This window comes from Morus notabilis, unplaced genomic scaffold (genome assembly GCF_000414095.1).
Source record: "Morus notabilis unplaced genomic scaffold, ASM41409v2 Scaffold2758, whole genome shotgun sequence".
Taxonomy (NCBI): Eukaryota; Viridiplantae; Streptophyta; class Magnoliopsida; order Rosales; family Moraceae; genus Morus; species Morus notabilis.
Genome location: NW_010364069.1, coordinates 80219 through 93475, shown reverse-complemented (window position 1 = coordinate 93475; position 13257 = coordinate 80219). Strand labels below are relative to the sequence as shown.

The 13257-nt window shown below is 33.1% G+C and overlaps 1 protein-coding gene across 1 annotated transcript; it reads right to left on the bottom strand.

The window, feature by feature from the left end:
* Positions 1–1887: 1887 nt before the first annotated feature.
* On the bottom strand, positions 1888–3572 carry LOC21388972 (F-box protein At5g50450). Its single transcript, XM_010105733.2, has 3 exons — positions 3303–3572; positions 3042–3204; positions 1888–2916 (listed from the first exon to the last, which is right to left on the bottom strand). The coding sequence occupies exons 1-3, from the start codon at positions 3458–3460 to the stop codon at positions 2173–2175; spliced, it is 1065 nt and encodes a 354-aa protein (XP_010104035.1). The 5' UTR covers positions 3461–3572; the 3' UTR covers positions 1888–2172.
* Between the last annotated feature and the right edge of the window lie 9685 nt (positions 3573–13257).

Sequence of the window (13257 nt, the reverse complement as noted above, 5' to 3'; positions counted from 1 at the left end):
TATACCAGAGACTCTCTCTCACGCGCAGGGGGGGTGTGAATCACGATCCCGACGGGTTGGGGGCCAATGTGTGCGCCCGTGACCTGCGGACACGAATGGCGGATCGGAAAACTCGCTCCGTACGAGCTAATTTTTTCTTTTATTTTGCCAACTAAATTCCGAAACTAATTCATTAGTGGCTGTTTCAAATTTGCATTAGTGAAGGATGTAGAAACTGCAGCAATAACCATTGGTTTATGGACATTAAACCTTCGGTTGTAGACTTCTTTTTGGACCAGATTTATCCGGGAATTCCAGGGGCTGTAACCACAGAATTCAAGCACCATCAAACCATGAATAAATTGGTTTTACTCACCTTCATTACAGCCTTGTAACATCCCTCACGGGCAGGCTATATTAAGGGTCATCCTCCACATGAACAAAGCACTCAGATTTCGGAATTCTTCTTCTCTTCTCTCGCTTATGTTTCTGTCCCCGTGTTTTTTGTGCTTTCTGTTCTTGTAGTTCGGTTTTGGTGATAGAGGAAAGATCAAGTTCTAGTTCGCCGGACGGTTCCGAAAGTGCATCGAGCTACCGTCGTTGTCGTTGTATCCTGGGAGACGGACGTCCAACGTAACCTCAAGCACACGCCGGAGGGGACGAATCTGTTTTAAGGAAAACGTGGTCCACGTGCCTCGACATCCTTGCAACTTCCAATTCCGAGTTTGGTAGAAATGTTGAATTTACAATTGTATGAATTTCAGTTTTGTTCTTCCTTAACTTGTTCCTATTTTGTATTATCCACTATTTTGGCTAATAAGATTCAGAAAAAAATAAACTACTTAAAAGTTTTTCTAAAATTTATATCAGAAACGGTTTGCTATACATACTTTTTTAATTTAATTTGATTTTAATTAAATTTAACAATTAAAAATTAAATCTATTAATAAAACAATTCTAACAAGCAACTCCCTAAAAAGAAATAGTCAAAACTAGTTTTGCTTTAAAATCGCATCTCCAACAAGAAATGACTTTCCACGTTCAGAAAGAGTGGTCTCTGTGACCCCCATTACAAACTCGCACTAGGGGACACCCTTTTTTTCAAGTCTTCTCCTCCTATTGAAAGAGACGATTCGAGACTAACTCCAACTCTGAAAATGTGTCCATGCCAAAATAAATAATTGATGGCCGGCCTTAATAACTAAAGAAAAACCAACTATACACATAACAAAGTCATGATAAAATTCCCGCTTTGTTACCATCTACCATAAGCGATAGAAGCTTATGTGAAAAAAATAAAACAATTTCTTTTCTAACAATTTTGTGGCTTTTTTATTTTGTAGAATATAATAAATTGTGGTTAAAAGTTAAAAGAATATACAATTTCTGTCCCCAACTTAAAAGAATATACAAGCGACCATATTACTATAAAAAATTGCCAAACTATGCGCATATGATAACACTTCAAAAATAAGGAAAAAAAAAAGAGAAAATTTCATATTGGTACCCTTATAGCGTAATAAATTTAGAAAAAATTCTTAAAAATTATTTTTAATTTAAAGTATTATTTCTATTTTTTAAATGTTTAAAAAAATTTCAGAATTTTTCTAAATTATTACTAGTTTTTTAGTTAATTAATGAGAATAGTAACTTTAACATTTTACATTCTAAAAAATGACCTTAAGATACTAAAAAATGATTTTTTAAAACATCAAGTTACTAATTTAAAATTATTAAAAACACATAATACTAAAAGGTAATTCTGCTAAAATGTAAGGTATTAATATAAAATTTTCCAAATAAAAAAAAAAACATCGGTGATAACGGTCATAGGTTTTCTTTTTTCTTAATTGTTCACGAGTCTCGTAGTTTATAACATGAATGAGGTTTTTTGTTTGTTTTTTGGGTAGAAACATGAATGTGTTATTGGTTAAAATTTGATAAAATCAATAATTTACATACAGAAATAAATTTGTGACCGACTGAAAATTAATGAGGATAATTAGCAACACCAAATTTGGTTAGAAAAATGTAAACCCAAATTTTGCCAATGCCTCCATGCATACACAATTAATTTCCCAAAAGCATTTCCCCACCTGTACAGACAGAAACCAAAACGGCACTGCCGAACCCCAACAAAATCTCTTACCCCATAATAAAAAATAAATAAAAGACAGCAAATTCAATTTCCCATTATCCAATAATCACGTTCTCACCATCATCCTCACCCTCCACCATCTCCATCCCACCGCCGCCACCAATCTCTCCGCCGCCGTCCTCCTCCAGCCACCGCTGCTCGCCGGGACTGCATTCGCCCTTATGCCTCACCTTCCAGTCAAGCGCTTGACACCCACGGGAGCAGTAATTCACCTTCCCACAAACCGAACACCTCCGAAACTCGTGAGGCCTCGTTTCGGGCCTCCCGCAGCCGCCGTGCGCGCACAGCCTCAACTTATGGCCCAAACCTCCCCGGCCAAGCCCAAACCACTCCCTCAAGAACCGGTTCGCCGGATGGACCTCGGGAACCGGAACGGGGCACCCGAAGTCGCTCAGCAGAGGGCAGCAAAACGACGTCGTTGTAGTGGAAGAGCAGAGCCGGTGGAGCTGTGGCTGCCACGTCATCGACCGGAGCCCCGCCACGAGCTCGCGCGCGTTCGCCTGGACGAGGAGGCGCCGCCCTTCGGCGACGTTCTTCCGGACGCCGTAGCCGTCTTGGAGGCAGTGGCCGAGCTCGCGGAGGGCGTCCACGTGGCCGAGGAAGGCGGCGCGTGCGCACAACGAGACGCCGGCGCATAGGTCCTTGTCGCCCTTTGAAGCTCCGCTGCCGTTGAACTGGATCACCGCGAGCGAGTACAACGCCGGCGCGTGCGACTTAATTGCCGCCTTCGCCATCAGCGACGCTCCGCTCCCTCGGTTTTGTAAGCAGTAAAATCGGATCTGTTACATAAATAACAAAATTCCTTTCATCACAAAAAACTCTTTCCTTCGCATATATATGCATATATATACTTATACATATATGTATATATATATATATATATCTAAACAGGCATTTGGCTCACCATTCCGAGAGTGTAACAGGCCTCGACGTTGCCGGCGCCGGCGGACTGTTTCAGAAACCGGTGAGCGGAATCCGACCAGTTCGCGGCTCTAATCGCAAACGTTTCTCGACTCGCTTTGGATAGCACCAAAGGATGGAGACCTAACCGGTGGAATCTTTTGCATCTGCGAACAGAAATGTTCGATAATAAGACAAAGAAGAAAACAAAATCAAACGAAACAGAGAAAAAATTTTCATTTTCTCGGAAAACGGAAGAGCTTACGTGAGGAGAATGCTGACGAAATCGGAGGGAGAAGAAGCGGAGGCGCTGAGCTTGCCGAGAATGCAAACGACGAGATCGTCCGGCAATCCATCGAAGAAGTCCAATTTCTCTGTGGCTCTGCGACAAGCTCTGAGCTTTTTCCTCTGAATTGCTGCCATCTTCTGTTTTTCTCGTTCACTTTCTCATCTTCCAAACACTGTCACTGTGTCTTCTGCAATATATGCGTTACGTCTTTTTTTTTTTTTTTTTGGTTGCTCCGTTTATGAATTGTTGTGCGTATCGGTAAAAGGCGATACCAAAGGACATGACTATATATAGAGAGAGTGGAGCCCGAGGCAAAGAAAAACGCCAAAATCCAAGTGAACGGGGTGGACCCGCAATAGATGCAATTAAAATAGGATTAGTTAATTTACATCCGAAAAATTAATTCTGTTCCAAATTTTATACAAGAATTTCGCTTTGGATTCTAATTTTGGCTATCGATTATGGAATTCTTTTTTATTTACTTGTTAAAAGTATTTTGCCTTTTTTGTTGGGTTAGTTTGAAAACTTCGAAGTAATTTAAGAGTCTGTTTAGTACATAGATTCGTTTCTTGATTCAAATCATGGTTCGTGATTCGCTATAGTATTTTCTCTCATAAAAAAGACACATAAATCGAAAATGATTCTAATCACATAGTTTGAATCTATGAACCAAACGCCACCTAAGACTTTTCTCAATATTCTTTTTTTCTCTTTTATTTTAAAACTGCCATCAAGGAAATTGATAAACATGATGTCCACAGACGTGGAATTTTCTTTTAATCTTCTGTTTGTTTCACTCTTTTTTATTTTTTTTAAAGACTTTATCTTTGTTTTGTTAACGTACATTAGAATGTATACGTTAGAACCTTCCAATAGTCTTTTGAATTTAATGAATAGATTTTCTTCCAAGTGCCCTTTTTTTTTTTTCCCCTTCAAAGAAGCCTTGATTTGTACAGAACATCAACGTTAATATCTTTAGGGTGTGAAACCTTGTTAACACTAGCATAATTTATGTAAACTGCATGATAAACGTGGTGCCAAACTACAATTTGTTTGTGCCGTTTATCCATGAGTGACGGTAAAGCCAAACCTTCCTAGTCTTGTGGAAGTATCAATCTCTGCCATCTTATAATACACTAAAAAACTATTTTGTAAGATTTTTGTCACATAGGACCCTGAAAATATATGAGGGTGTAATTTTGTTTTAGGAGTTTTCATCGAAATACTCTATTGTAGTGCATGTTTGTGAATGTTTAATTGAGTACAAAACGAAAAGAAAAAAAATTGTATTTATATAAAAAAATCTAACGATATCAGAACGAATTCGCATTAATAATACTAACAGTATTGTGTTAGTATTGTTTTTCGTATTTTACTCTCTATTGTAGTGCATGTTTGTGAATGTTTAATTGAGTACAAAACGAAAAAAGAAATTGTATTTATATAAAAAAAAAATTGATAAATCCTTATTCCTGATACATTCTAACGATATCAGAACGAATTCGCATTAATAATACTAACAGTATTGTGTTAGCATTGTTTTTCGTATTTTACCGTAAAAATCTCAATGTTGCCTAAGTAACAAGAGTAAATTTATAGTTGGCCGGTGTGAGTTCAGAGCATGCTTGATATATCATGAATACCTTATGTACAATGCTGTTGGTACGGTTTAAACAGGGTTGGTGAACAGTATATCATAATTCTATATATATATATGTATGTATATAAGTAATGTATACATTTTCTGTGTGTGGAGGAGAGCCAACAATATCCCATGATCCCATCTCCGCAACACTTTAAGATCCATACGCATGGTAAGTGCTAGTTGGGGAGCTGAGAAAGAGTTTTGCAAATCACGTTAGGCTTAGATATTATTGATCAGTGGGGTCAATAAGAAACAAACACAGACACATGTGTTATAAATATATATATATAGATATATATATATATATATATATCTATATATATTGAAAACGTTACCCCCCACTTGTATAATTGTGATATGGAAAATATGGGTTTGGATAAGGGTTGAAGATGTGGAGTTGGTGGAACACAAATCTTTTCTCCCATCTATTCCCATCAAAAGGAGATGAAGTAGCTATAGTACTCCTTTGGATTTGGTAGGAAATGAGTGTTGCATTGCAGCTGCTATAGCTACTTTCTCCCACGTGCCCACCTTTTTATCCATTTTAACACTCGTATTTCTATTATTAACCTCATTAATCATAATTGTCTATTTATTAGAATAGATCGACTTAAACAACTAGAACAAAAAGGACAATACTCAACAAAGGAGGCAATATTAGGCCCCGTTCATTTCACCGATTCGAGTTTTGCTACAGTAAAAACGCTTTCAGAAACAGTCACATCTAACTTTTTTACTGCAGTAAAAAACTCACATAAAGTCGCATCTCAACTCGAATTGAAAACTCAAATTAACGAACTAAACGAGCATTTAATTTCACATTAAATTTTAAGAGTCAACTCTAGATTTTTATTTTTATTTTTGCCCTTTTGTAATTTCATTTCCTTTTCTTTCTTGTTGCCCTTCATTTCTTCATTTGGATTAGTGTCAAGATTACTTGTGAAAATAAACACATGGAATAGTATTTTGGGCTGAATTTTGGGGTCAAGCACCAACTTGATTATGAATGATATCATAGTTTTCTTGCATGTTTCTTAAAAGACTCGCATCATGCAGTTTTTGACTAAACCCTTTGGTATATCTGATCACAAAGGAGAGATTCGTGAAACGACTTCAAGATTATCATTGTGTACTAGAATACGTCTTTGTATATGAATATATATATACTAAATAATTTATATAGATATACATGCTCTATATATGTTTATGTAATAACGTAGATATTTGTAGTAGAATACTTTTTGCTGATCAAATATTGTAGGAGGCACACGCACGCACACATATATCTTTAGTTTGAATGAGTTTTTGCCTTGTCCCACTGTTTAAATTTGTATCTAATTACATCATTTCGTGGACGGCTAACTATATATAAATATGATCTCCACATTTTATTATTTTATTTCAGCAGTTTTCTCATCAGTCATCACGTTGCACGCTTATTCCGCATATAATTTATTCCTCTAAAACGGAAGAATCACATATATATATATATATGAAAAGCTTTTTAGTTTGAAAATTCAAGATGAAAATCAGCATAATTTCTTTCAAGCCACTTCAAGAGTCATCGCCTTATGGAACCATAGACTCAGCCGCCTATGCTTTCTTGTCAAAATGATTAAAAAAAATTCTGGGATTTTTTTTTTCTTTTGTTTTTGTTCTCCTGAACAGGAATTATTTGTTATTGTTGCGTGTAATATAAACTAATTAAAAAAATATATATTCATCTTGTGAGGCAAGTAATCCCATCCAATACAAATCAAACTCATTACGTCCACCATTTGAATCTCTATTAAACAGTAATTAATTTTACACATAATTACATATTATTATTAGTTATAGTTTACTATGTATTAAGTCACTAATATAGCAAACTATATGTTCACTATCAAACCATAAAAAAAAAAAAAAAAAATAGCAAAAAATATGGCAACCCATGTACAAGCATGGCCATGTTATTCCCTAGTATTGAAATAATATAAAGCAAGGAAAGAAGGGGATGAATTAGCCACGAAAACAAGCAAAGACTGCATCATCATGTTCATTTTTCAAACCTAACTTTTGGAGATAGAAATCGATTGATCGGTCACTATCCATAGTTAAATTATGTGTTACATAACATAATTGTGAAACACCAATTTTTTATTTTTGAGTTTGGATTTTTAGATGTACATCTTGTGGTATAATAAACAAGTCAATAATGCAAAAAAAAAAAAAAAAAAAAAGGATTAATCACACATTATAAACTGCCGTTTTTGACATTGCAACTTAGGAAAGAAATGAAAGTGACTAGTGTTTATAAAGTCATGTGTCATACATGAATGAATGCCACATAGTGGAAACTTGTGGGAGAAACAAGGCCATACTCTCCACAACAAAGTAAGGTTGTTCATGTGATTACTCTTTCAGGGTCATTATTATAGCACTAATTGCTTTCACATGCATGCTTGTATGAGAGATAAGTACCTTTTTTTTTTCCTTTTCTTTTTGGTGCATTATCATGGGGAAGACGATTTTACTCTACCACTGGAAATTATCTTTTTTTATTATGATTAATTTTTCAACAGCTTGATATGCAATAAGAGCAGTTTCATGTCTCATCTTATAAATTTTTAACAAAAGATATATAAATTTAGAGTCTGTTTAGTTCGCTAATTTGAGTTTTTAATTTGAGTTGAGATGTAATTTTATATGAAAACTTTTTATTGTAATGAAAAAATTAAATATGACTGTTTTTAAAAAATTTTTACTATAATAAAATTTTAAACTCAAATCGATAAAATTAAAGTAGTCTTGAACATTAAAAATACTGATGAACGTAGACTTAAACGTTAAAAATTATCTTTTTTTCCAACCCAAAAGAAAAATCCATGGCAATTTTTAATGATTTCTTTTCTGACATACCCATCAATCTTTTTTCTTTTTTGGTCTTCCGTACATTACATGATTTTATAACAGCACTTAACGTGATTTGCGTTTAAGTACATAGTAAATTTTGACACTCAATACGGTCGGGTACATATGGCCGTACGTAATGGGGTAGATCCTAAAGCCTAAAGATAAAATCCTTTTTACCCTCGCGGCGGCCATAGAACAATCGATTAAAAACGTACCATGCTTAATTATACATGGTTTTTAGGGTATTTTCATGGGCCAACTCTTATATATAAGTTATAACAATGATACCTCTTCCCAACAAGTTACATAGGTCATGAGTATCTTCGACCCCATACATTTGACTGCCGACCATATTGTCATGATTCCTCAAGAGTTATTTTCTCTAAAGATATATATGCACTTGTCTTATTTTGTCGTTCAACATTTATTTTTAGAGTTTTAGGCCTCGTTAATTTTAAGGATTTGAGTTTTCAATTCGAGTTTAGATGTGACATTTTCTGAGAGCTTTTTATTATAGTAGAAAAAGTTAGATGTGACATTTTCTGAAAGTTTTTTACTGTAAAAACCTAAAACTGAAAATTCGAATCGGTAAAATGAACGAGGCCTTAGTGTTATAAATACTCAGACATGGATTTAAATTTTTAATTCGAGTTGAGATATAATATTTTTTAAGAGCTTTTAACCGTATCAGAAAAAAATTAGATGTAACATTTTCTTAAAACTTTTAACTGTAAAATCTTAAAACTAAAAAATCGAATCGGTGAGATGAACGATGCCCTAAAATGTTTATTTTTAACTTCCCCATTAATAAAAATCTGTATTTAGATAAAATCACTTAAGGCGATGGAGCGTGAATATTTTAAGAAAGATTAAATATTAAAAATAAGAAAATTTAATAAAAATGTATAAAAAAACATATGGTCAAGATCTATTTATATATATATATATAACCATTTTATCCTGGGTTAAAACTACATATATCTATATATTTAATAAATCGTTAGGGCCAAATCTCTAAAAGCAAATATTGAAGATTAAAATGAGAAAAACTCATGTATATTCTCATAAGCCACTAATGAGAAACGAATCCTTCCCTTAATGATGTTTTGCGCTTAAAACCTCTCTCGCGCTAAGGGCTTCCAGAGAGGCAAAAAGCAAATTGCTTGTGCCAAACATTGAAAACTGACAAAACTATGGCCCCGTTCATTTCGTTGATTCGAGTTTAGAATTCGAGTTTTGCTACAGTAAAAAGCTCTCACATAAAATCACATCTCAACTCGAATTAAAAACTCGAATCAGCGAACTAAACGGACCCTACATGTGATAATATTTTGCTGTCCAAGTTTTTCCAGCTATCTTCTTTTTTTTTTTTTTTTTTTTTTTTTTTTTTTTTTTTTTTTTTTAACTTCGTGTGCACGTTAAGGTCATTTACTAACTAGCGGCCATGATGTCGTACGCTATTATCAGTTATTAATTCTATTATAGCGGCTGAGGTGGCACAACCAATTAGAAGTGAGTCAAGTGACAACGGCGGGTTTCGTTTCGCCTCCTTTTGATCTGGTCAAAAACAAAATGCACTCAATGAAAATACTATAAATACCTTCAAAACAAAATGAAAAAAACTATATATACATGTGGGAGTTTTATACAATGATTATTTACTATAATACTTGCCAATTATATGTATTGTGTGTTTTATAAGTGCTTAATTTAGGATTATAGTTTGGAATTTTAAATTTAAGTTCCATTTATACAATTTTTGGGGTCAAAATTGATTTCACTATAAATTAACCAATTAATCCTCTACGACGTACGAAATTAATAAACACGGATTTACACGATTGACTCAACAAATATATAATTTGATACGAATTGAAATTTAAAAGTATAATATTGAGAACATCTAAAATGATATATATTTTTTTTTATAAACTCAAAATACAAGATATAAAATAGTAAATATTCATTTATATATATTAACTATTACCGTTTTCTCATCCGCCTGATTTTTTTTTTTTTTTTGGTTGGTTAGATTGTAAGTGCTAATAATGTTCTTCTCCCAATTTAGCATGATGTGGATACTTTAGGATGTGGAATTTATTACACATTTGAAAAAAAAAAAAAAAAATTATGAATTGGTTGAGATTTGGATTGTTTTGACAATATGTGCTTTTGAGCATTAAACACTATACAAGACAAAACAAGACATCTCGTCGTTGCCCGGTTTTTGAGTAAGTAATGGGTTAGCGAGTCTTTCAAACCGTGATGGGCCCCTCACTCTTGCTTTATGGAATTAGGATTGAATTAACAAATGACTTAAGGAACTTAAAAAACTCATTGTTAAGATAAGCACAAGCAATGCTTCTTCTTCATGTTCTGATATTTAGGCCCACCATTGGGTTAAAGCAAACGAATGAAACAAAACAAAACAAAAACACCCCCACAGGAGAGATAGATTAAGGATGAGAAAATGATTAAGGAGACGTTTGGTTCATGGATTAGAATCATGTGATTAGAACTATTTTTGATTTACGTGTATTTTTTGTGAGAGAAAACACTATAGCGAACTATGAACCATAATTCAAATCATGGTTTGAATCCTCTAACCAAACATATAATAAGAAAATTTCTTTGATAAGGCCCTAAAAAAAATAAACTGTTGAAAATGTTTTGTTTTCAGTCATCACACACACACACACATATATATAAGCTCTTCGTTCTGCATACATTTTTAATTTGATTAATTGATTTTGATCGGATTCAACAATTATAAATTGACTTTGTCCGTAAAGGGGTCCCACCAGATAAAAATCCAAACAATAAATGTGCTTCAAATGACTAGCCTCAACATTATATGAGGACATAAAGATATGTAGTTAGACTTAGACCCACTAAAACCGGAAATATGAGGTTGACAAATGGGTGGTTGGGTGGCGTATCAAACTTATTCTATTCGCCTTGTGAAATTTGGCCCCACAAACGGACCAATCTTTGATTGATTTATTTATATGATTATAGAATTTGAATCTCCTTTTGTTTGCGGGCTCCACCTTTTCTTTTCTTACAAAGATTGGTCATGTAGACATTTTTTTTAGATAGTGAAATGCAAAGTTGTAGATAAGCATGAATTCCCTTGAAAATATATATCCTTTCACTAAATTATCATAATGTTATAATTAGGGTGGGCTTTTGATTTTGTTGGCCGCAGCTTCTTCTAGGTGAGCTTTTGTTTTTCATCTTTTATGTTGACCCATCTCCATGAATGTCATTAACCGAGTGTGAGAATTATATTTACCCATGTGCAATATTCATCATATGGGTTATTAATATATGAATTATCATTAACTTTGTTTCTCATAAGTTAATAATAAATTACATCTATCCTAACAACAACAACACAAAGGAAAAAAAAAATTAAAAAAAGAAAGCATAAAAATAACATACCAAATCTCACGCTACATAACCCGACCCGAGTGAGGGTGTCACAATACCATATCCTTACCTCTTGCATCACCTGTCGATGCTGTCAGAGAAGAAGGAGGGATAAAAAAGTAGAAGAAAAAAAAAATAGAACGAGAAAAAAAAAGCAACCCTAATTTGATAATATGGGTAAAATGATTTATACAATCTTTTATTATTATTGTTATTATTATTATTATTATTTTATAAATTGCAGCTACACGTTGTCGACTTTTTTTTCGTTTGAAAGTTGGACCATGAACATTTAATCGAGACATTTAAAATCCTAAATTTAATAATTCTTCGCAATGTAATTCAATATATAACTTACGCCAATTAATGGATAACAATTAGGAGCCTAAATGCTATAATTTAAAGGTTCAAGTTCTAACTACTTGCCGACCAAATAAAAGATTGAGATGCATTTGTGTAAAAGTTTTCTGACATTTCCGTCTATTACTTGACATTTATTAGTTATTGGACCACAATTATAATACATTTTAAATTTAAGATTCCATTTATCAAACTTACAAATTTAGAGTCCGAGTTTCCTAACGTTGTTAGGTTCGATCTCTCTCATGTGAGAGACAATCAACAACGAAAAAAGTGGCGCCAGAGGTAATTGCAAGTGCGAATGAGATTATATAGATATAATAACAGTATTTAGAATTGATTATGTTTTTATTTTTCACGTTTTTTGAGAAATAAAAAATGAAAACGTTTTCAAAATTGTGTTTGGAGCAATAAAGACAAAAAACGGAAATGAAAACGATTTTCTGATTTAGTGTAAAAAAGCGAGAGAGTCATTTTTTGTTTTCGTTTTCTCCTCTCTCGACCGGAGAGATAGAAAGAGAGATATTAATGAGTTTTTTTATACTGAAAATAATCTTTTGATAAAACTACCAAACGCATTTTTAAAAATGATTTCTATATGAGATTGAAAACGTTTTCATTTTCATTTTCATACAAAAAAATAAAATCATTTTAAAACGAGTTCCAAACACGCCCAATGGTTTGAAAATTTAAACCTAATTTAAACCTAATTTATAAGTGAAAGCGGAACAAATGAGTAACTAATCTTCAAAAGTGATACTAAACCTAATCAACACACAAAACCATTTTGGACATTTTGCCTTTGGTGAGTTCAATATGCAACATAATTTTACTAGCGATGTTGAAATACTGACGAAAGATTTAGAATATTTTGCAAACATCAAAATTCAAAATCACTATAATAATTACTACGTAATCTGTTACATAAAACGTGAAAGTCAATATAGTAATTACTACGTAATTAATCTCTTCAAATTATTTCCTTAAATTATTCTTTTTCATGTGAATAAATATTTTTTACTTATTTCAAAAACAAATAAAAATTTTTACTATGTAAATTATGTTTTTATCAATCGTAAATAAAAAGTTTACACTGTAAATTATTATTTAGTTTACACGGTAAATTATTATTTACTTTAAGTAGTTTTAAAATATGTTATTTACTTTAATTATTTACTATAAATTTACTATTTATTCCATTTTTCGTTCTTATAATCACCTACTTTTTACATTGGGCCTATGGTGGAGTCTTTTGTTGCAGGTAATTTTAACAAATAACCCTTAATATAATACCATTAAAGATTTTTAAATTTTAACTTTAATCTATTGAATTTTATCATTTTAGAGTAAATAATTAGACAGATTATTATATATAATTTTACAAGATTATTATTAAATTGGTAGCCAATCACAGCGTCAGTTTTTGTAATTTTCTCCATTCTGGCGCTACCCAGCCCATAATCGATAATCAATGGGCCTGAGCCCGACCCAATAGATTTTGCTTCTCCGACGACAAATGGTAGCATTTCTCTCCGGTCCGGAAGAAAAGATTCCGGTTTCCTTCCCAGTGCGGGGCAAAAAAAAAAAAAAAGGCCGGGT

Bases quoted from the DNA above. Each gene is read 5' to 3' on its own strand.
- LOC21388972 (XM_010105733.2), bottom strand. From the start codon at position 3,460: ATGGCAGCAATTCAGAGGAAAAAGCTCAGAGCTTGTCGCAGAGCCACA. The intron at 3,205-3,302 runs GTAAGCTCTTCC...TTCTGTTCGCAG, and splicing joins TTCGTCAGCATTCTCCTCAC to ATGCAAAAGATTCCACCGGT. The intron at 2,917-3,041 runs GTGAGCCAAATG...TTTATGTAACAG, and splicing joins CCTGTTACACTCTCGGAATG to ATCCGATTTTACTGCTTACA.